Source organism: Cuculus canorus, chromosome 1, assembly GCF_017976375.1.
Source record: "Cuculus canorus isolate bCucCan1 chromosome 1, bCucCan1.pri, whole genome shotgun sequence".
NCBI lineage: Eukaryota > Metazoa > Chordata > Aves > Cuculiformes > Cuculidae > Cuculus > Cuculus canorus.
In genome coordinates, this window is record NC_071401.1 from 96,224,395 (window position 1) to 96,246,243 (window position 21,849).

The 21,849-nt window shown below is 37.5% G+C and overlaps 1 protein-coding gene across 2 annotated transcripts in view; it reads left to right on the top strand.

The window, feature by feature from the left end:
- Positions 1 to 20,978, top strand: part of RCAN1 (regulator of calcineurin 1) — a 46,529-nt gene extending 25,551 nt beyond the window's left edge. The window contains exons 1-4 of one of the 2 annotated variants that reach the window (XM_009567113.2): positions 12,553 to 13,472; positions 15,593 to 15,766; positions 16,771 to 16,930; positions 19,948 to 20,978. In XM_009567113.2, the coding sequence (XP_009565408.1) occupies positions 13,386 to 13,472; positions 15,593 to 15,766; positions 16,771 to 16,930; positions 19,948 to 20,111 (585 nt within the window). In that variant the 5' untranslated portion in view covers positions 12,553 to 13,385 and the 3' untranslated portion in view covers positions 20,112 to 20,978. Of the gene's footprint in view, positions 1 to 12,552; positions 13,473 to 15,592; positions 15,767 to 16,770; positions 16,931 to 19,947 lie in introns of those variants that run through there. The other variant, XM_054067154.1, reaches the window with a different exon arrangement.
- Positions 20,979 to 21,849: the final 871 nt, after the last annotated feature.

The following is a 21,849-nucleotide window of genomic DNA, read 5'->3' on the forward strand; positions in this document are numbered from 1 at the left end:
TTTCCTGTTCAGCTGTACTGAACTGTGTATTGCTAACTTACTGGGCTATTTCTGAAAGAGAACAATGTAAAGGAATGGTGTTTAGGCAACTTCAGCTTTGAATTTCTTTGGAAAGTGGATGGGTGCCTCATTTTCGGTTATATACTTCTGGAGAAATTTAATGGCAATAAAGGGATTTTAAAAATTAATTCTTAACCATACAAGATACCATAGAGTTGAACACTGTCCTCCCGTGCTCCATGTACAGAACCAAGCTTGAACCTGTCACTGCACTTCTCCATCCATTTGGATTCTTTTTTTTCTCCTCAATTTTTGTCCATTTCACCATGCTCCAGATAGCCACTCATAACTCTTTCTGTCACTTCTAGCCTTTGTGCTGTCATTCTCAAAGCCAAAAGTGCAAATACTGTGCCAAATAACAGGTTTCAGATTCACACTGCTTGCTCATTTTAGCCTTTATGTGCAAGTTAGGAGATGGTCCTCCTAAATTATCTTTAGCTCTCACTCATTCTTAACTTTTGGGCTGACCTCTGGAAAGCCAAGACAGTTCTTTTTCTGTGGTGACTTCAGTGGGTTTTATTTTTGAAATTTTGTTACAGTATGCATATTAAATGAGCCCCTAAAACTTGTAAATTCCTTTGTACGCTAAGCATATTTCACAGATTGTGGAGCAAATGAACAAACATCTCTTACTTTGCATTTGTGTTCTGGGCCGACACCTTCTACAGAGTTCTGAATTCTTCCTTCTTTACAGCCTGTGGCCATGTGCTGATACTTGTTCTAGCTTGTCTGGAGGCCCAGATAAGCTGCTTGGCTGGCTTCTGCCAAGCAGGATAGCTGAGGAGACTTCTGCATGCTTCCTCCTTGGTCTTCCTGTTCTGCCTAGTCACTGATGTTTTCACACAATTCTTGATCACAAATGCTGTCCTTTAACCCTTTATCTCAGTATCATACTTTCTTGAAAATTGCTAAGAGGCTCGAGACAGTCTGTTTCTTTGCCTGCCGTCTGATGACTTTTGAGAAAACTCTCCCTGTTACTTTAAGGGATATTTTTCTTCTGTGGACTTAAACTCACATGAAGGAGCTCTTTCAAAGTAAATCACAATAAACAATGCCTTTTTTCCCTGATCATTCTTTAAAGGATTAAATCATGTCTTGAGGAGATTATCCCTGAATGGTGTCTGAATATAGGGTTATAGGCTCTTAGTAATCCTCTGAGGGAATGTAGAGTGCTCCTCAGAAATATATGACCTTTTAAGATGCTATTTGCTAATGACTGTTTTCTGTCTTCCAGATGAGAACAAGCTTTATGAGTTTTCTAACTTACTAGGTATACAGTAGTCATAAAGATTCTTTGTTCTTAGGTTTCATAAAGAGGAAGCAGCTACTCTGAACTGAATGCTTTGTAGCCCCCAAGTGCAGGATTGCTTTGAGGTATAGACGAGCAGGAAGGAATTCTAGTGCTGATCAGGCTTTTAGATGGTATTACGTGAACTGGCGTTGATCGAGCGTAATGGTGGCATGGTTCACGTTCCAGAATGTCACCTTTTGAACAGAGTAGAGGTATTCCTTAGAGATTTTGCTGTAGTGGGCTCCGTTCTTTCCTCTGCAGGATGAGGTTTAAGATGCTGGTTTGCACAGGTGTTGAAGTATTTAAATAGCCTCCTTTTGTATAATCTATCCATATGGACTGACAGAATGCTATGCAGTTCTTATTACGTGTTCTGGTTTTTCTTCTTAGAAAAAATATTTTTCTCAGTGAAACAAAATGAAACAGAAGTTGTTTTTCTCTTCTAAGATGCTCTCAGCATATAAGATCCTAAGATTCATTTTATTTTTCTAAATCTACTCTTCTATTTAGTCACTGTAATTTTGCAAATTTTTGAGTGCTAGTTTTTAGCACTTAAAATTAATTTTTCCAAGTGGAATGTATTTTTAATAGGAATAGAAAAATAGTTGCCAGTAGACATATTGTGTGAAAATGTTTATTTCTTTCCAGAACACTTGAATGAAGGCAAAACTGTAATCCATTTACGATGGATCGTTTTAGTAAATTCCTTGCAGGAGTGGAAACACATTGAAATAAGACTTTGGAATATACTTACCATATTAAAAAGTTTTCTGAACGAGTCCAGTTGGTTACTCAAATATTCTGTAGTGGAATTTCCAGATTACCACTTCTATGTTACCAGTCAGTGAACAGGAATTTAGTGTTTAATGCTTGGAAATGGAAGTGTAAGTCATGGATTTTTCCAAGGAAGGAATAAGCACACTGTAGGTATTTATTTTTCAGATGGTTGGCTGGAAAACTGTCACACATTAAATCTGTAAATAGCCCTTCTGTGGTAGAGCAAAGCTCTTTGTGTTCTGTTTGAACGTATGTAGGCTACATAATGCAAGCATCACAACAGCTCATGTATTTTAAGCTCCTATAAAAAAAATAAAATCTTGTAAGAGTTTATTCAGTAAAAGCAGCTATTACCCTTCTTGGAAGTGCTTTTGGAACGTGTGTTTAAAAAAAAAATCATCAATGAGTTATTTGAATTGTTTCTTAATCTCCCAGTAGCGTAATTGTGGAGAGGACAGCTTCTGTGTGCAGAGAAATGGCTGAATACAACACTTGGCTTCATAGAAACCTTGCTGACGTCCATAGGTGATGCACACTTCTGTGGTCAAAACTTTGGATCCCTTGGCTTTCTGTTGTAAGGACATACAGCTTCAGGGTACAGTCTGTAATTTCAGACTTAAAATAAATCTTTGAAATCGCATTAAGAACTAATTTGAGTAGGATTTCTTCTTTATTCTTTCGAAATTACAGCAATAGATGCAGGCAAGCTTCTGTGGAAGTTTTTTTTTTCTTTTGTCGTGTGAAATGCTGTTTTAATAGCAAGAAAGTGAGTAAGTTAACTGGCAGTCATTGAAGAAAGCTTGGGTTGCAATTCATGTCTTCAGTAGGTGAAATTTTTCAGTGAAGGGGGAAGAAATATGATTGGAACTTTCAAGAATTATTGATTAAATGGTAAACAAAATTGTCTCACAGGTTCTGGAGATCTCTTGAGGAAAGACTGATCTGAACCATTCTCTGCAATTTTTTTATTCAGAAGAAAGCGCTCCAAAGTTGTTGTAACCAGACTGTAGGCAAGCCATTCTAGTCCTTCAGCAAATGTCATCAAAGAGTAATAATAGCTCTTGAAGATTTTGAATCAGCTGTACTCCATCTGTGGGGGGGAATAGCCCACAGGGTGACACCTATGTATTATCTTTGAGTGTAAAACTACCCAAATTCTCAAAAGTCTATCAGGGTAATGCTGAGAAATAGCTTCTGAGAAGAGAGACCGCCAAGACCGTTGGTTTGAGTAAAAGTAGCACCTTGCTGTTATGTTTTGGGAGTAAATCAAATGCTTATTGCAGTAATGGCTGAAGCTGCCTTTTTTACTTTCATTTCTGTTCTGGAGAAATTCCAGATAATATTATTTCAGGACCTTTTAATAAGAAAATACAGGTGGAACTGCAGAGTGAATACTATTATATCCTTTCCTATTTACTATTGTTTAACTAGCCATTGAACTGGTGAACTGTTTTGATTTCCCCACTGTGATTGTGGAAGATTCAGTGCAGCTCAAAAACTCTGGTTCTGTTTGAGAACAGTCAGATAGGAGCGGCTGGGTTTTGTTTCTACCATCAGATGTCACTTACTTGTTTTGAAATTTACGCTTAACGTGTTATAGGCATGTCATATTGCAACGCATTCTGAAATCAAGGAGTAGAGGTGATGGCACAAGTCACACCAAAACACAGGTTGGTGATGTACTTCTAGTATCTTCCAAAATAGTAGAAACGTCAGCTGGCTTCAGAGTTTTATTGCATTAAAGACCTTCAGAATTCTCTGTCTAGGCAGGTTAATCCAAAACAGCCATCAGAGATCCTTGGTTACAGGTATAGAGACTACTAAAGTATTATCTGACTGTTTCAGAACAAATTTGAAAACAAAATCTTGGTCACTCAAAGAAAAAGTAGTTAGACTTCTTAAACTGGTTTATCTGAAACTTTATTATGCAGTGATTCATGCTTTGTAATGGTAACTCTTGATTTAGAGGCTGAGTAGGGAATAAAGATAAGCTGACACAGATTCATTCCTTCTGCTTTTTCTCCTCAGTACTGACCTTTTTATCATTACATCCATTATCTAAAATGTACAAACTGAGATAAAAATATCTTGACTTTTTTTGGTCTTTTCAGAAAAGTTTGAATGCACATGGAAGAATATTGAAACAAAAATGCCACTTGCCTTTTAATCCTGCTGTGATGATTGGTGTGTTTCATAAAGCCAGAGAACTGGACAAATATTTTCTTCCTCAAGCAGTATTTAAAAGACTAGGATGCTGACATCAAGATTTTACTCTAACTAACATAGACATAGTCCTTAATATTTGAATCTGGATCGTAACCTTGCCCAATCACCTCAAAATTTAGTTTTTAAAAGCTCCTGTTTTGCGAAATATATCTTAATTGTACTTATATGCGTATATATCAAAACAAATCCTGACTTACTGGCTTGAGTTTTTTAAATCATAAACTAAATTTAGATTCAGAGTTCTGTTAGCATTTTCAATTTATATTGTGGATGCTGTTTCTAGCTCCAGGATGGAAGACAGGTATTTGGAAAGTGTGTGCTTGCTACTGGAACATCTGGATATCAGGGAGCTTTGACCATATTGGCTTTAATTTGAATGGGTTTGAATAAAATACTTGTGGGACTGAATTGCGACACACTGCTGGGGTCTTCTTCCTTCTTTCCACAAGAGAGAACTGGGGAACCTGGCTCCTGTGTCTTAGTCTGCATCCTTTCTTGTAAGCTATCATGTGTGATTGTCTTTATGCAAGAACTTTCACTCCTCATCACTTCTTGTTTTGGCTGCTGCAGATAGGTCTACTTACATCACTGTCAACATTTAAATATACCTAGGTTAACACTAAAGGCCGATTTCTCTGAAATTTAGTCCCTGTTCAGTCTTCAAAGATGGTATCTTTTAGGTATCGGTGTACAAGCCCAGAACCAACATTTCCGCAGTGCTCCCTAGCTCACCCTAATGCATAGGCAATATGCAGAAGCAGCATCGGAGTACAGCACTCCAGCTGTGTAAGTGTCAGAATATGTATGACGTAGTTAAAGAATGCATGAATCCCACTCAAAGCATGTGCCCTATCCTCTGGACCTCTCCCTCAGCTGAATCTAATTTATAAATAACTTTACAGCTGTTCCCTTTTTACAAAGCAAAGTGTTCTTCATCTTTAGAAGTGCCCCCTCACTCAAGAAATAATTATCTGAAAGGCCATTTTTGTTTTAGTAGCTGATGTGTTTAGCATGTCCCTTCTTTCTTTCTTTCTTTCTTGAATTGTTTAATCTTGCAAATCCACCTGTCCGTTAATTACTGTCTAGTTTTTTTACCCCACGCTGGTATTCAAATGAATAACCTTGAAAAAGACAGATCACTGATGATTTTCCATGGTTATAAAGGTAGGAAGAATACCTCGTGATTCCTTTATTTCATAGTTATGCAGTGATTATGAGGTATTACTTTATATCTTAGGGGTAAGGGGACTTTTTTTTTTTTAAATAAATCACTTCCTTCAGTTGTGCTGTAAATAGTTTACAGATGCTTTTTCTATAGTATGCAAAAACTAACACATTTGGGCTTAAAAGTCCTTGTTCTTTTTTTTAGTTGATAGTAATCATAGACAATCCTTCAGGAATTTTCTTTTTTTTTTCCTCTTTCTTTAACCTCCACTCTGAGGAAAGGATTTATATAGATATCTATATTTATAGAAGCCTTCAATGAGCTTAAGTTAGAAGGGAAGAGTTGTTTAAGGATTTCCTGCCCTTCCCTTTCCATAGTTGGCCTTGTCTAGCATGGCATATGCACAGCTTACGTGATGAATTACACACTGTACTATTGTTCCTATCACCTTTATGCCTTATTTTTTTTCTTGCAGCTTCTCTCCCCTCCCTACTCCCAACATGTAATGGATTGAATTATAATATTGCTGTACAGTCCTTTTCAGCTATTTTCATTCACTTTTAAGAAGCATCTTATATTCTTGAAGGTTGGTTTGATTATTGGAAACCAAACTCTTTCTCGGTGATGGGCGTGGGAGAAAGTTTTATGACTGATCTCCCAAGATCTTTCTCCTTCCCATTTAATTTTGTACTTATAGTGAATCAGGTAATGAAATTGAACAGAAATAAATGTAAGCCAAATATGTGTAGTGGGTTTTTTAAAAAAAAAAATCCCAACCCTTTGATTGGTATTTATCCTTCCGTACCTTTAGGTATATGAAGTTATTCGAGTCTTGTGTCTTAATCATGTGTACCATCCTAGTTAAAGTGGCATAATCTTAATAGCTTTTCTGCTTGTTTTTACATGTTTTGCCTAGCATCTTAGAAAATGGTCACTCATTCTTCTGCTGTGTTTTATGTTTGGAAGAGGAAAACAAAAAATGATTGAATGCCCTAAATAAAAGAAGCTTTTCCTGAAGGTGGCACTGTGCCCTGGATGTGTGGCCTTTAACTTTTATTGTAAACCAAGTCTAGCGCTGTCTACCTGCAATAAGCATCTACTCTTTACATACGAAGTATGCTAGTTATAGTTGTGCTGAACTAGTGCTCTGATAAATGTTGCTGACAAGTATTCAAGCTTGATTTCTGAAAAGTTGTTTTTTTAGATAAGAAAATGTTGTCCAATAGTTCAGTTTTATAGCCATTGAATACTTTTTTCAAGTGGCGCTCCTATATAGAACTTGACATAACTTCATATAGTATAGACAGATAGGCTTTTCTTTTGCATACCCTATTATGTGGAATCAGATGCTTAAATTTTGTTAAAACTGCACAAATTTTTCTCTTCTGTGACTGGAAATTTGATGACTAAAATACTTGTAAGCGTATGAAATAGTGGATGATCATGTGCTTGCTGTTCCACGTTATAAACAAAGTTAATGAGAGGAGCTGATGATGACGGTTATAACTCCATGCTTTGTGTCCCTTTTTCCATTTTGTCATTGTGTGGGTGTTACATTGACTTAATACACTGCACATAGCTCTGTGTAATTTGGAAAACCAGTTTGTGTACTTTTATTGTTGTAGTCTGTATGATTTCTTTACTGTAAATAAATTTGTAGATATTATTTGTGCAGTTTCTTCCATAATACTAAAGACTCTTGCATGTTAAAAAGGTGTTTTTTTGCAGATTATTTACCTGCTGATTACTAACTCGTTGTATATACTTATTTCTTTTATAGTATATTTCTGATGATCTGATGAATGTGTAGGATATAAAATCAGTAGTTACATGGCTGAAAAACCTTTTTCATAACAACAAAGAAGAACAAATTTTCCGTTAACATGTTCAGTTGTGTGATGATTCTGACTCCCTCCCTGCCCTGTGTTTCTGATCTGGGTTTGCCTGGCATGGGAGATATTTGTACAGCTAAGTTAAGGGCTGTGATACTGTCTGCATGAGTAGGTGTGTTTATCCTTTACAGTGTCCTGGTTTAGACATCAAGTTTGCCAGTCTCCCTGTGGATTGTTAGGATTTTGAAGGAAAAAGTATACTCAAGCATGGTTAATCTGCCAGTTAATTTTACTTCGTAACAAATCCTGTCAGACTTGCAAAAAGAAATTATGTCCAGGTTTCCTTACAGTCATCTTTGTTTTGGAGGGAGTTGTTTGTTGGGGGAGGTGTGCATGTGTGAGATTCATTTTTAGCTAGTGAAATGAGACTAAGAACTGTGCAGATACTTATGGTTGAGTGATGTGACTTCTCTTGCTCAAGTAAATTTCAAAATGAAATAAACTCTACAACAGAAAACTCTGTGGAAAAACAACCCACCTGTTGAATCCCAAGGGCAGGGAAAATAAGTTTTCCAACAATAGAGAATGTTACCCTTTCCTGACTGCAGTGTTAGTTTGCAGAGCACCCTTAAAGGCAGTTCCAAAATGTACATCATCAAGCATGTGCCCATTTTGACCTTCATATATTCCTTTCTTTTTCAGTGGTTCTGAGTTCTGGGGTTTTTTTTGTTTTTTACCTGAATGCATGCCAAAGCCATACCCTAGATAAGTGTTAAGTTTCAGAAAGGAACATTGTCCCATTCTCCGTTGCATGCCTTCCCCATGCAGACACATAGCACTGCTTCTCCCACACTGATGGAACAGTGCAGGCTAGAAGGTCACTTGAATTCAGGTATGTGCTACGGACTTTAGACACGAATTGATAGCTCTTAAAGCTGTTTACTGTCTGTCTCTCCCTCTCCTTTCTCAACCACTAGGAAAATGAAACCAGCTAGTATGATTATTCATTCTAGATAATTTCAAGATGTTTATCCCGGTCCTAAGTAAGGGCTAAGGCAAGATAATTAACGTGAAGACAGGAATAGAAACTATATGTTGATAGCAAAAGATCAGCAAGTATTTATAGTGGGAGTAGAGGGATTACATAAAGAGCACCCTCCAAGGGCAGTTGTAAAAGTCTGCCAGAGATGAGAGAAGAGAATGGACTGTATACTGATTTATGGGTCATAGGTGATCATTTGATTAGCTGACAGAATTACCAACACATTTTTTTAATGTTAATTTTCTTCCTCAGATTGTTAACTTTGCTAATGTAGTTATCAGCAATGAACAGTCAGTTTTGTGACTTGCCTTTTTTTCCTGCTTCTGCAGTCTAATTTCCTCCTCTTCTGTGCTTTACCTATTTTACGGTATGTAGAGATTAAATTGTAGAACTATTTATAGCATTCAATCATTTTGTGTTCCCACTATTCCATATGTTCATTTGACTCCTTGTTTCTCCTTTCGCTTCCAGAAGCAACTCAGTAATAGTCTGTGTTAAATCTCTCTGCCTGGGAAGTGCTACTAGTGGAGGATCTGTCAGGTGCTATTGATGTCAGAGCATACTTTAGGTCTTCATTATCTGCAATATAATGTGTCTTGTCTGCAATTTTTAGAAATCAACTTTTAAAACTTGAGCCCCAGAATCTGTACCTTTCAAGGGAAAGGTGAAACCTGAGAAAGCAGGGCTGACCATGTTGTCATGTCATATTATTCTTATCCATTTATTTTCCCTGATTTTTGTTGCCTGAAGTACAGCAGCATCCTGTTGTACTGATGAAGTTTGTATTCTTTAGTATCAGCCTTTATTTAGTATCTGGATGACAGAATATATCTGTAAGCAGGTGTTCTCCTTGCCCTTGTTCTCTTTTCTGTAGATCACCAGGGAGTCTCAAAGAGAAGACGGAAACTAGCAAACTCTGAATTCAAGGGAGAAGAAAAGCTGCACTCTGATAGTATCAGAACATCAAATCCAGAAGTTCTGATAGTCTTGCTGTGTTCTTGTTCCAGACAGTTTGTTACTATGTGTTTCACAAATGTTGCAAGACCCCAACACCACAGAAGAAACATTGCAGTACTGACAGGATTTTATAGTGGTGGTTTTACAACTTTGACTCTTGGTTTCTACAACAGATCACAGGGCTCTCAATATAATGCTTCTGCCTTAAGCAACACTTCATTAAATGGAGCTGGGGTAGTGAGAACTAATTTTTCTTCTGGGAAAGTCCTTTTTTTTTGTTTTCTTTTGAGAAAGTAGGTCCTTCAGGTTTTAGGATTAAATACAACCTTCTAGGTAATCTTTATTAATCTTTTAGGATTAAATAATTTACCTTCTATGGTTTATTTAATCCAGTAATTGAGACATAGTAGATTGCTTTTTTGTTCTAATCAAGTATAGTGGTAAGGATATTAGACCACTTTCAAGAGTTCCCCTTCCAGAGTACTAGTTCTTGGTTTATTCTGTGCCGTGAATGGACTGTTAGTATGCAAACCATCTTTTTTTTTTTTTTTCCCCTGAATTGTTTGTATAAGAGTGACTCAGGACAGAACCTTATCAACAAATGATGATGATAATGATAAAATGGAACAGACTAGGGCTAGTTTATTTTCTTTGTCTTTTTAAACGTATGAAATTAAAACCTGGTATGTGTCACTGGAAGTCTCAATGTTTTATTTTGAATCTGGAGAAGACTGTGAAAAAAACTGTTTTGCGAGGTGTTAAATGTTCTCAAAAGTAGTTGGTTTGTTTACAGCTGTCACAGTAATACAGCAGTCTGTAGTTCTTTTTTAGATGACAAAGTATATCTGAAAGGTTGCTGTAGTAAGACTTATAAAGTCATTTTCCTTGGGCCTCAGTACTATGTGTAGGTGGCCTTGAGGGTGGCAATCAGAGGTATTTTTAATGTCTTCCTCTTCATGGGATCTGGGCCTAAAAATGTAAGTCTAGAGTTACAAAGGGATGCGAGGCCAAATGCCGGGTCCTGCACTTGGGGCATAACAACCCTATGCAGTGCTACAGACTAGGAGAAGTCTGGCTAGAATGCTGCACAGTGGAAAAGGACCTGGGGGTGTTGGTTGATAGCCGACTGAACATGAGCCAGCAGTGTGCCCAGGTGGCCAAGAAGGCCAATGGCATCTTGGCTTGTATCAGAAATGGTGTGACCAGCAGGTCCAGGGAGGTTATTCTCCCTCTGTACTCGGCACTGGTGAGACTGCACCTTGAGTACTGTGTTCAGTTCTGGGCTCCTCACCACAAGAAGGATGTTGAGGCTCTGGAGTGTGTCCAGAGAAGAGCAATGAAGCTGGTGAAGGGGCTGGAGAACAAGTCTTACGAGGAGCAGCTGAGGAAACTGGGGTTGTTTAGCCTGGAGAAGAGGAGGCTGAGGGGAGACCTCATTGCTCTCTACAACTACCTGAAAAAAGGTTGTAGAGGGGAGGGAGCTGGCCTCCTCTCCCAAGTGACAGGGGACAGGACAAGGGGGAATGGCCTCAAATTCCGCCAGGGGAGATTCAGGCTGGACATCAGAAAAAAAAAAATTCACAGAAGGGGTCATTGGGCACTGGCAGAGGCTGCCCAGGGAGGTGGTAGAGTCACCGTCCCTGGAGGTATTTAGAAGATGAGTGGATGAGATACTCAGGGGCATGGTTTAGTGGTTGATAGGAATGGTTGGACTCGATGATCCAGGAGGTCTTTTCCAACCTAGTGATTCTGTGTGAGTGCTGAGGATCTACCTGTCCTACTTTGAGCTGTGAAGTCCACATTAGGGTTTTTGAAGACTTCTGCAATCACTGAACTGCTAGGAGGCTTTGACACGCTTAGCTATATAAAGGTCTGCAGCTAGGTTGCTAAAGGCTTCATTCTGTTGATCAGCTCAAACTGCCTCCTGTGTAGGCCCCATGAGGCTCTACAAAATAAATATTCTTTCCACCTGTCACCCACAGAGGTGCTGCAGTCACCTTGGTAGCCTCAGAGTATACCAAGTGACTCTGACTCAGTAGATTAAAGGGAGGACCTTCTTTACTTTCTTATCAGTACCTGTAGCATTCACCTAGGATGTGGAAAGCCTGTTTTCCTTTTATGCTTAGGTGATTCATGGCCGAGTTTTCCAGATGAGCATCCTGACTGCTGGTATATGGAGTCATGCTTGGTGCTTCCACTTCTGAGGTCTTTAAGACACTTAACGACCTAATTCCAGAGCAAGGGCAGGATTCAAGACATACTTGGCATGATTTTCTGTGTGAGCTCAGGTGGTTCACTGTGTGGTGTGATGGCTGTTTATGAGTCCTCTTAAGTATCTGTATTTCTTGGTACAGGTAGTGAGCTTAGGAACTTGGGCCTGTTTTTACTGTATTTGTGCCCAGCAAGTTCTAAACAATGTTGAGTGGCTGGGTAGGCACTGCATCCCATCTTTCTGGGAGCTCAGGGAGAGAAAAGGAGCTGCTATTTACTTCTGTCTTTCAGGCACCCAGTATGTTAGGTGTTCCTGGAGCACCAGAGGCTTGTTAACTATTACTTTTGTTCAGAGTTGAGTTTGAACTCGCTGACAGTATCTGTATCAGTTGTTGAGTTGTCCTTCAAAGCACCTTCTCTTTTCCTGAGCAGAGCTTATCTTTAGGTGGGACTTGTAAGGAAAGGATGGAAGTTGATCCAAGTAGTCTTTCATGCTAAGGTAACAGTTACACAAAGATAACTACAGTAACAGAGTTTGACCAGTAAATGGAGATTTTAGCATGTGGCACAATAAGTATCCTTAATTTTAAGCAAGTAAATAGACCTCGTGGTAATAGAGAGGGCAATTTGTGTGACTACATGATTAAATGTATCTGAGATAAGATTTTGAAGTTATGACTGCAAGTATTTCTTAAAACTTGATGCTTCTGTCATAGCCCCATGCTATAGTAAAATGAACTAAACGCACTTAAGATTTTGACGTCTTTATAAATTTTGATATGAAGCTGCATATGAAAGGATTCAACTTAAACTTAATGACTTACTGCAAATGGTAGTGATTTTGTAAATGGCTCTTGATTAATAAAAAAATCAAGCACAAACAAAACCAAAAAAAACCCAAGTAAAAAAAATCACCTGTGTCCTGTGCTACTTTCTGAGAAATGTTCTGGAACTGGGATACAAATACCCTTAAACCAGAAAATGTCAGAAATGTAGGTTTCATACCTCATCACTGCTGTCAGTAGTCCAGGTTGTCTCTTAAGGCCCTGCCAGCAGATTTCTGATGGAGCTCCTCTTCAAAAAAAAAATAACCCTAAAATCGAAGAAACAACCCACAAAAACCAACACAACTACAAAATAAAAACCAAAAATTTCCAACAGACTGAGGCTCTGACTGAGTTTTTAATAAAGTGAGAATGTTAATTAGTCCTTATAGTTGCTTTCTAATGGGGGAGGAAAGTACTTTCCCAAATCAGTTCCTCCCAATCTCTAAATTTCAGTCCATGTATTTTTTCCACAAAATTACTAAAAGCTATTGACCTGAGGGATTTGTTTTCCATTCTGAAGTCTTGAAATTTTCCTCCTGGCTAATTACAGCCTATTACTCTAGACTTTGGTCCTTTAGCAGTAACATTTTCCATCTTAAGATGGGTTGTCCCATTCCAGTGAAGAGCATGTTGTCTGAGTGCTGAATGGAATTACTACCAGTGGAAACTATGCTGCAAGAGGCTCGATAAAGCAGCTGCTGTGCAAACCTCAGCTGTTTTTTCCATCCTCCCGAGCGCTTGTAATTAGCATAGGGAAGCTGACTAATGTGCTGACGTCACCTCTTTCCAGTCGCAGCTTACATTTTGTTCCTGACTGCCTCAAAGCATGCAGGACTTCGTTCAGGAATGCGCTGTCACATACAGGATGCTCTGAAACCTTTTTTTTTCTGAGGGGCTGGACTTGTTTCCTTTATAAACGCTGCCTGCAGGACCAACGGCTTCCTTAAAAGTCAGTGGTTTCTGTGGAACAGCAGGTATCACTTTGGCAAAGCACAAAATGCATTTTAGAAATTTTAACTACAGTTTTAGTTCTCTTATTGCCTGTGTGGCAGATAGCGATGTCTTCAATCAAGCAGAAACAAGGGTATGCATTATCTTTTCTCTTTTATTTCTGTGAACTACTGGCATACTAAAGTATGTATGTGCTGTTTCAGATTGTTTAAAATACAGATGCCTTTATACTTTTTAGACTTGTAAGAAAACTTTAGTTTGAAGTCAGGGTCTTGGGTCTTACAAGTCTGCAATACTATGCTCCTGTATGAATGACTCTAACTCTGAAAAGTATTAGATACTAAGCTATGTGTTTTTGAAAATGATTGGAAGTTTACCTCCATATTTCTTTGTATAGTGTTTTCTTCACTTGCATATGTGTTTTCAGCAAATGTTTGCATTATAAATTTGGTAGTAAGATTCACATAATTTATAATACGCTTCATACTTTTCCTGGGTTTTTTTGGCTGGCACTGTAGTTAAGAGCATATTGTTAAAATTATTAATAAGTTTCTCAGATTTATATTTAATTGATGAGAATGAATATAATGTAAGTAATCCAGTCTTGATACAGTGAATTGTTAACTGCTAAGATACCTTAAGGACAAAAATAACATTTTGTTTAGTGTCATATTGCTAGCATGACATTTATGACCTCTATAATCATGCACATTTAAAACTATATCTATTGCTCAAATCTTCTAAGTACTCTCCGAGTTTAAATGTTGAATGCGAACTTAAAAATGCAGTTTAGTGTGGGTTTGGCTTAGTTTTCATGATGGCATCCAGCTCTCTCTGGGGTACAGGAGGCTAACAAATACAGGCTTTGTGTCAAGAGAGTCCTGGTCTTCTTTCAGAGCTCATTTTGAAGAAGCTTAAGTGTGGCTCAGCAAGAAGCAGGACAGCTCTGATTTTACAATATCTTTGAAATAGAGCAGTTCTGTACACAGTGGCAGCAAGTTTGTGAAGCAGAGCTTTTCAGGAAAGAAAATGAAATTTTTAAGTAATCGCTGCCTTCTTGTTTAATCTCTGTTGCTTTTTTCTACTAATCCAAAATGCAACAGTAAAAAAAAAAATGAAGCAATGGGATTTTACATACTTTTTTATTTTGGCTTTGTATTGAACTTCTAGTAAGCTTTTATGAAAAGAAAATATCTGAAAATGCCTGAAATCTGAATGCTTGACATATAGCTATCAGTGAAATAGGGCTTTTGACTGGTTACTGTGTTCTCACTGTGAGCTTGAAAAACTTGGCAAGAGCATTGCATCTTCAGAACCTCCTGCTTCTTTCTCCTCCTTTGGTCTGGCATCCTGAAGTAAATGGAAGCACTCTTCATATAAATTATAATAAGGACAAGCTGAGTCAGATTTGCATAAATGCCCCAGGAGCACAAACCTGAAGTGCTAAATGGAGATAGCCAGCTGTTGGTAAAGGTGCTTCAGTCTTTTCATGCAGATAGGACAGCAAACTAAGTCAGCTGCAGATCTATGAAGACAGGAGGTTTTGGTCCAGTTTCGACTCTTACCACACAGTCAAAACAGAAAGTGTGTCAAAGGCCCTTCAGGAGCTGTATGGTTAGTACTTAAGATTTTTTTAGGGAAGATAGTGGGAGCCTTTTTAGAATTAGTCCAGAAATAGAAAAAGCTATTAAACTAGACTTCAGTAATAGTATGTTCATTTTCCTAAATGAAAGTAGCAGCTATTAAAAAAGGAGATGTTCATGACCTTTATTATGCATGCTGAGTCACTGAAGAAAATTACATTTAGTTTGCAAATACGCTTCTTTCATTTTTCTCTATTAGAACTGTTATGTTGGTTTCTTTGAAAATTGCACACTTAGACAAAGGCATGCTTTGCAGACTTTTCAAGGCCTTTGGATATTAATTTTATAAGGCAAGTATTTCTTTTCAATATCTTACCAATTCTACTAATTCTATTACGTCTCTAAATCAGAGTATCATGTCCAACACTTACTAAAGATAATCTGTTTTTAATAAGGAAAGAAAAAGCTGCTATAGAGAAAAAAAGTGATAGGTTAGAAAACTTTGTTATAAAAAGAGAGAAGAAAAAAACTAAATCTAAGCTGTTACAAATACATCGATATTCAAGAGTTGTAGTATGCCCCTGCTAGTAACTGCAGTTTATTTCTGTAGTTCTTTAGAGAAAATGTAGTGTTACATTATTCACTTTCTTCTCTGGTTCTTTCTTTTCAGGCCAAATTTGAATCACTGTTTAGAACATACGACAGAGATATCACCTTTCAGTATTTTAAGAGCTTCAAAAGAGTACGAATAAATTTCAGTAACCCTTTATCTGCAGCAGATGCTAGAATCCAGCTGCACAAGACAGAGTTCCTTGGCAAGGAAATCAAATTATATTTTGCTCAGGTAAGTCTTTTTGTGATAATCCTTACAAAGTACTAAAGCATAACTTACTCGTGATAAGCTTCCACATGTCCTCAGTCATGCTAACAAACACTGTTAATTTTTCAGTTTGATTTGAGAATCAAAGGTTATTCCAAAGCTACAAGTATTTGGAGGCTGTTGCATATCTTGCATTTATATCTCCCTCCGTATTGTCTTGATAAACTTGGGGAAAGGAGTAGAGGACAGTAATCAGCATGGTCAAAGAAAAAGTTTAATGTGGTGGGAGAAGCCAAGTGTGCTCCTCCAACAGTATGTTTGCTTACACATGCGTTTGCAAGTAGTATCTGAGGAAATCCAAAGTGTAGAACTGCATGTTTAAGGCTTTTACATGTTGCTCCTGCTCTCACTAGTGCGAATCATTTGTTTAGCACACTTTTGTACTTGGACGTTGTCATCTCTGTAGCTCTATAGCTGGCTAGCATCCTCTGCTGAGGATGTGAAACCCTCAGGTTCTGGTAATGTGGATGCTTTTTGATAGCTGCTGAGTATTTTCGTACATAAATTTAATGGGAAAATTAATTTATGTGTGTCTGTTTCAAGTGTCCCTAGAGACAGTCCCGAAGGAGCCAGTTTATTTATATACCTTCTAGAATTCTCACTACTCTCACTTGTGGTAATGAGTTTCAACGCCATTTGTCATTAGACCTTAAAGCCCATATCGAGCTTCCTCCTACTTAAGTGTTTTACGGAGGGATGTTTTCTGGTGAAATTTTTGCAAAACTCCATAATGAGAAAATGCAGATGTGCGTACTTTGTTGCATGTTTCATCAGAGTTAACGAATGTGATGGCTTGTCTGTATTTTGTATGCTGGGTCTTTCATGTAGCTCATTTCGATAATATAGTTACATGCTGCCACCTTGAGTGCCTGTTACAGCATAACATCTAGGCAAACCTTAAAATTCCTGATGAATGATGGATTCATTGATAATAGGGTAACAGCTTTAAGGTTTATGCTTTTTTTCAGACTTTGCACATTGGAAGCTCACATCTGGCGCCACCAAATCCAGACAAACAGTTTTTGATTTCACCTCCTGCCTCTCCACCTGTTGATTGGAAGCAAGTAGAAGATGCTACTCCAGTCATTAACTATGACCTTTTATATGCTATCTCCAAGTTAGGACCAGGTAAGAAGTAGTAGAAACACTAGAATTTTGGTTGAGTAAAATGCTTTTTAAACTTTCTAAATTTCTAGAACTTTTCAAATTAATTATGGTCTACTGATTGAATCTGTAATATCAGAAAAAGTATTAGTAAATAGTAATTTCTTACACACATAGTAATTCCACAGGATCACTTGGAGGGCGTAGACCTCCGCAATGTGATCTATTTTGTGATTTGTAGTGAGCATGAATCTTGCTTCAGTAATACATTAGTTTGTTCATCAGAATTTTCAAGAAGCAGCTTACTAAAAACAAAGAGGCAGTTGTGTAGTTACGTTCATTCTGAAGAGACAGGGAAGTCTTGTTGCAGATTAAGAAAATGAACTGGCTAACAGCTGTGGAGATCTGAGGTACAATTACCTCTGCATCTGACATAGTTTCCCTCTTACAGATACTACTATCAGTATCAACGTAATTTTCTTTTGGAGTTAACAGGGAGAAATTTCTGCCAATCCTTGCTGCTTCTTATTTTCATCTGCTGCAATTTATTCATTTATTTGGAACTTTAGCTTCATCCTGGTAGGAGAAAAAAGTTTGTATCAAGTTCCTCTTTTCTCTGAACTGTCTAAACTAAAAGAGATGTTAAGAACGTACACTTACCCCTCATTTCTACTGCTGTAAGTTCCTTGTCATTTCAGCTAGCCATGCTGTATAGACTGTTTAGAGGTCTATTTTTTAAAAATAGATAGCACTACAGGTAGGAGAAGCAGTTCTACCTGCTGTTTGTGTTTTTTAAACCGAGTAGATGTAAAATTCTACTAAATGAAGCTCCTATTTTGCACAGGGTTCAGTGATTAATGATTGCATCCTTTGATGTCATTTTATACTTCAGTTAAGACAACCTTATTAAAGAGAATTGGTGCAAATATTTCCCAGAATCTGCAACTTTGATTTAACATCTTTGCAACTGTACTGTTATGTTTAGGGGAGAGAAAAAATGGCCATCTTTATAGTGGTATCAAAGAGAATAAAAACTGTAGTCTGAATCAATTTACAGTAGTATTTTTATATACCTGTTTACCTACCAGCTTAGGGAACATGTCTTTTTATGTCAGTAGTAAAGGGTGGGAAAAAGAGGGTGGGGCAAATCTTTTAGTGCCTCATACATTAGTTTTCTGTGTAGTAGCAGTTTATGGTTGACTGTATGCTGTTGATATCCAAAGATTCTAGGGAAAACAACCTGCATCTCACAAACCACTACGGAAATCTTACCTGTAAAAAATGAGCGCTTTGCAGTTTGTGGAGAGTTAAAAGTCTGTGCTTATAGTGGCATAAAAATTGGGGTAGATTATTGGCAGTTTTTAATAAATACCATCTTTTAAATGGTGTGTTAATTATAATGGTGAGAACAATTTATAGGAAAGATACTACAGGTAGAAGTGGAGGTATAAAATGCTGCCGCATATCATTTGTTTACCCAGTAATATGTGAACGAGGCAGATGAGCCTGCATGTTAGTCTTTAAAGCCGTCCATCAGGAATACTGGTGACATACTAAGTATTTTTATTAAAGATTTTATTTTCCTGAAGTCTGGTTTTGAAACAGAAGTCCTGTAAGGCTGTGCTTATTAGAATAAAAGTTGTTTTTGATGAAACATATGGAATAAATAAATAACATTGCAACTTACTGATTCAAAGCTTGCTCCATGAGTGATGCATTCTTTACCACAAACAAAAGCGTGGGTGATGCTTTTCTTTACTTTTAAGTTTTAGCAATATCAAAAAGAAACCTGTGGGTCTTAAAATAAATACCTAAGGGATTATTGAGCAGTAAAAGCGGGTTCTTTTTCCCCTGAAAGTTCTGTTATTGAGATGCCCTGCCGTAAGCTCATTGGCAGATCTGTGATCCTTTTTCCCATGAGATTTTTCGTGTATGTTTTTCCTGTTGAGTCCTATAAAGCTCTTCCTCTTGACTGCGATGTTCATTGAAACATGGAGCTAATGACTTGGTACCAAGGAGCAAGCTGGGGTTACTCTAGCACAACAGCTTGTGCATTTCTAAAGAACTGGAGTCAAGAGACTTCTTCTGTGGAACTGTTCTTTGTGCCACTTCCCCTCCCTAAACTTCTTGGGGGAACAGAGCAGAGACTCAGAGCTTTGGCAGACTAAAGTGTGCTGCTAGCCACAGACATCAGCTCGTTGAACAGCTGATGTGCAGATGACCGTAGTTGTCTTAATGGAGACTGTTCTCTCCACTAAGAGGTAATGAGTACAAAGCAACACGAGAAAAAATTAAGGGGAGCTGATCAAGGAAGTGATGAAAAGAAATAGTTTGCTCTTCTCCAGAGCTAATGTAAGATTAAAATAATTTAACACCTGGTTAGATTTAAAAGCAGCTCTTTATATTATGGAAAAAAAACATATTTCAGATCAGTGGTCAATAAAACTTGCATCGTAGCAGTTCTGTGCACTGGCTGTATTATATCAGAGTGCTTCAATATTATATATGCTTGAAGCCTGCTGGCTAGCTCTGCTGCTCCATAGAATGCCAGAACAGTGTTGGAGCACCTCTGCATGCGGTGAGAAGGACAGCATCCAGCTATCTTAACAGTGAAAGCTTTTGAAGGGAAGGAAGATCCTGTGGTTTTGCCATCATTCACAAAAACAAAGTTCTTCCTGAATGTGGTACAGTTGATGGACAGTCTTGTAGACTTTAGATTGACAAAAAAACCACCAGGAAGACTTATGACTGCTTATGTAGAATGCTTTCTTGAATGCCTAAGATAATTTATATAAAGTTGCTTTTAAGAGAGCTCCTGGGCTATGTTGCTTTGAAAACAGAACCTAAATGCTTCCAGATGGTAAACGTGACAGTTGCCAGTGCACCTGCTTGCACTATGTGATGTATTGTGGTATCAGGCTTTTGTCGTCTGTATATTACTTACACATTTTTATATAGTCCTTTCTTTCTAGTGATTTCTTTCATCATTTCCTACAGAGTGGATGCCTTTTAACCAGTTTTGCTAATATTTTAACTTCCAGGAGAGAAGTATGAGCTCCATGCTGCAACTGACACTACTCCCAGTGTTGTCGTCCATGTATGTGAGAGTGACCAGGAAAATGATGTGGAAGAAGAAACGAAGAAACCCAAACCAAAAATTATTCAGACAAGGAGGCCAGAATATACTCCTACCCATTTAAGTTGAACTGCTGTTCTATTTTCAAGGGTTACAAGTAGACATAAGCAAGGGAAGCATTTACAGGTCACAGATTTGGTGGCAACAGCAGCACTTATGGCAGGAGAAATACCAATATAAGTTTGCTCTGAAAAAATATAGGAAGTTTCATCCTTATTTTTGATGCTGCGGGTTGATGGATGTCGTGCGTGTATTCCCAGATCACTGGGAAAGAAAGATAAGCAGAAGACAACATTTTGAGACGTAACAGGACAAACTAGGATTGTTTTCTGGGGGTACTGTAGGCTGTTCCATTATAAAGCAGCTGGGGGAAGCTTCCTTCGTTCTGACTCACATAAATCCTCAAACTAATAGGCTAGTCATTTTGTGGAGTACATAGCGATAACAGAGGTGGGTTTAAAGATTAAAGTATGGGAATTATAAACCTTTTTCTTATAACAGATTTTGTGCATGTGTATTCTTGGTCTTCTAAAGTAACTTTGCATTATTTTCTATAGTTTCTCATATGTTTCTGGAAATCTGGGAAATTGTTTCAAGTATTTATTATCTCAGCATCCTGGACTTACGATTAGATGTGTATATACATATATATTTATATTTGTTTTTATTGGCACTCATTTTGCAGCAGGCATACAATTTCTTCAGCACCATATTTTGGTGCTATGTAACTTGTGCTTTTAAAATTTTAATCTTTTAAATGCCTATATAGGCTTTTATCTGGCAAAGTAATGGAAAAATGTGCAATAGGAAAGTTCCTTAAATAACTTGATTTTAAATTATTTAAGTTTAAATAATTTATATCTTCAATAAAATTTGTTCTGTAGCTTTGACTTTCTCACTTGGAAAAAAAAAGTATTCTTAAATGTATAAATAAAGCTAATGTTGCATATTCACAGCAAAGTAACTTCTCAGTGGTAACGGAGAGACATGAATTCTACTCAGTATGGGAATTGTTGTGAGCAAAGGCTTAACAGTGATTCAAAAATTGCACACAGTGTGTAGAACAGCTAAGAGAGATGGAGTGCCTTTTCCTTGTTCATTCCTGATGTGAACTGTTTTATAAACTGCGCACTTGTATCTTTTTCTACTGGCTTTGTATGTCCATGAATATAAATTTTCTTAGCTTTGCTTCCAAAATAAGTTGGTATTTAGAAATGCTTAATGCCAAGTAATGATGCATATATAAGTAATGGGTATATGTGGGAGAAGCTGTAGTGTTTTTTATACATTAATGTTTAGAGACAGTAGTTCATGACATACAAGTTTAGAGGAATAAAGATTACAGGAGTGTGTTTTATTACTGTTTTCTTAAAATGGAGAGCCTCACTTTGAAGTAGGTTTCAGCAGTTTTCTTAAGAGATAGTAGCTGTTATCTGTGGGAAAATATCAGTTTTAGAAAGGAGATGTTTGAAGCTTCTCCATGTATTTTTAGAAATCAAAGCATGGTTCTCTTGGTTTGCTTTTGCCACAGTTGGTCTGAGAATGAGTTCTGTAGCTGGAGTTGATATAAGGAAGTTCATTCTGTGACATTTGAAGCAGAGCATTGACTTAAATGGCCAGGTTCACACCTTGTTTTTTAAATACATACTATGTATTTTAAAAAGTAAGATGAATCCATTCCAAGCTGTGGCATAGTGTGTAAACATGGTGTTATTGGAGGCCTATCATTATACTAAGCAAAATGGAAATTGATACCCTATGACTACAGAGAGCAGGAATATGTTGAACTTCAGTAATACTTACAGTT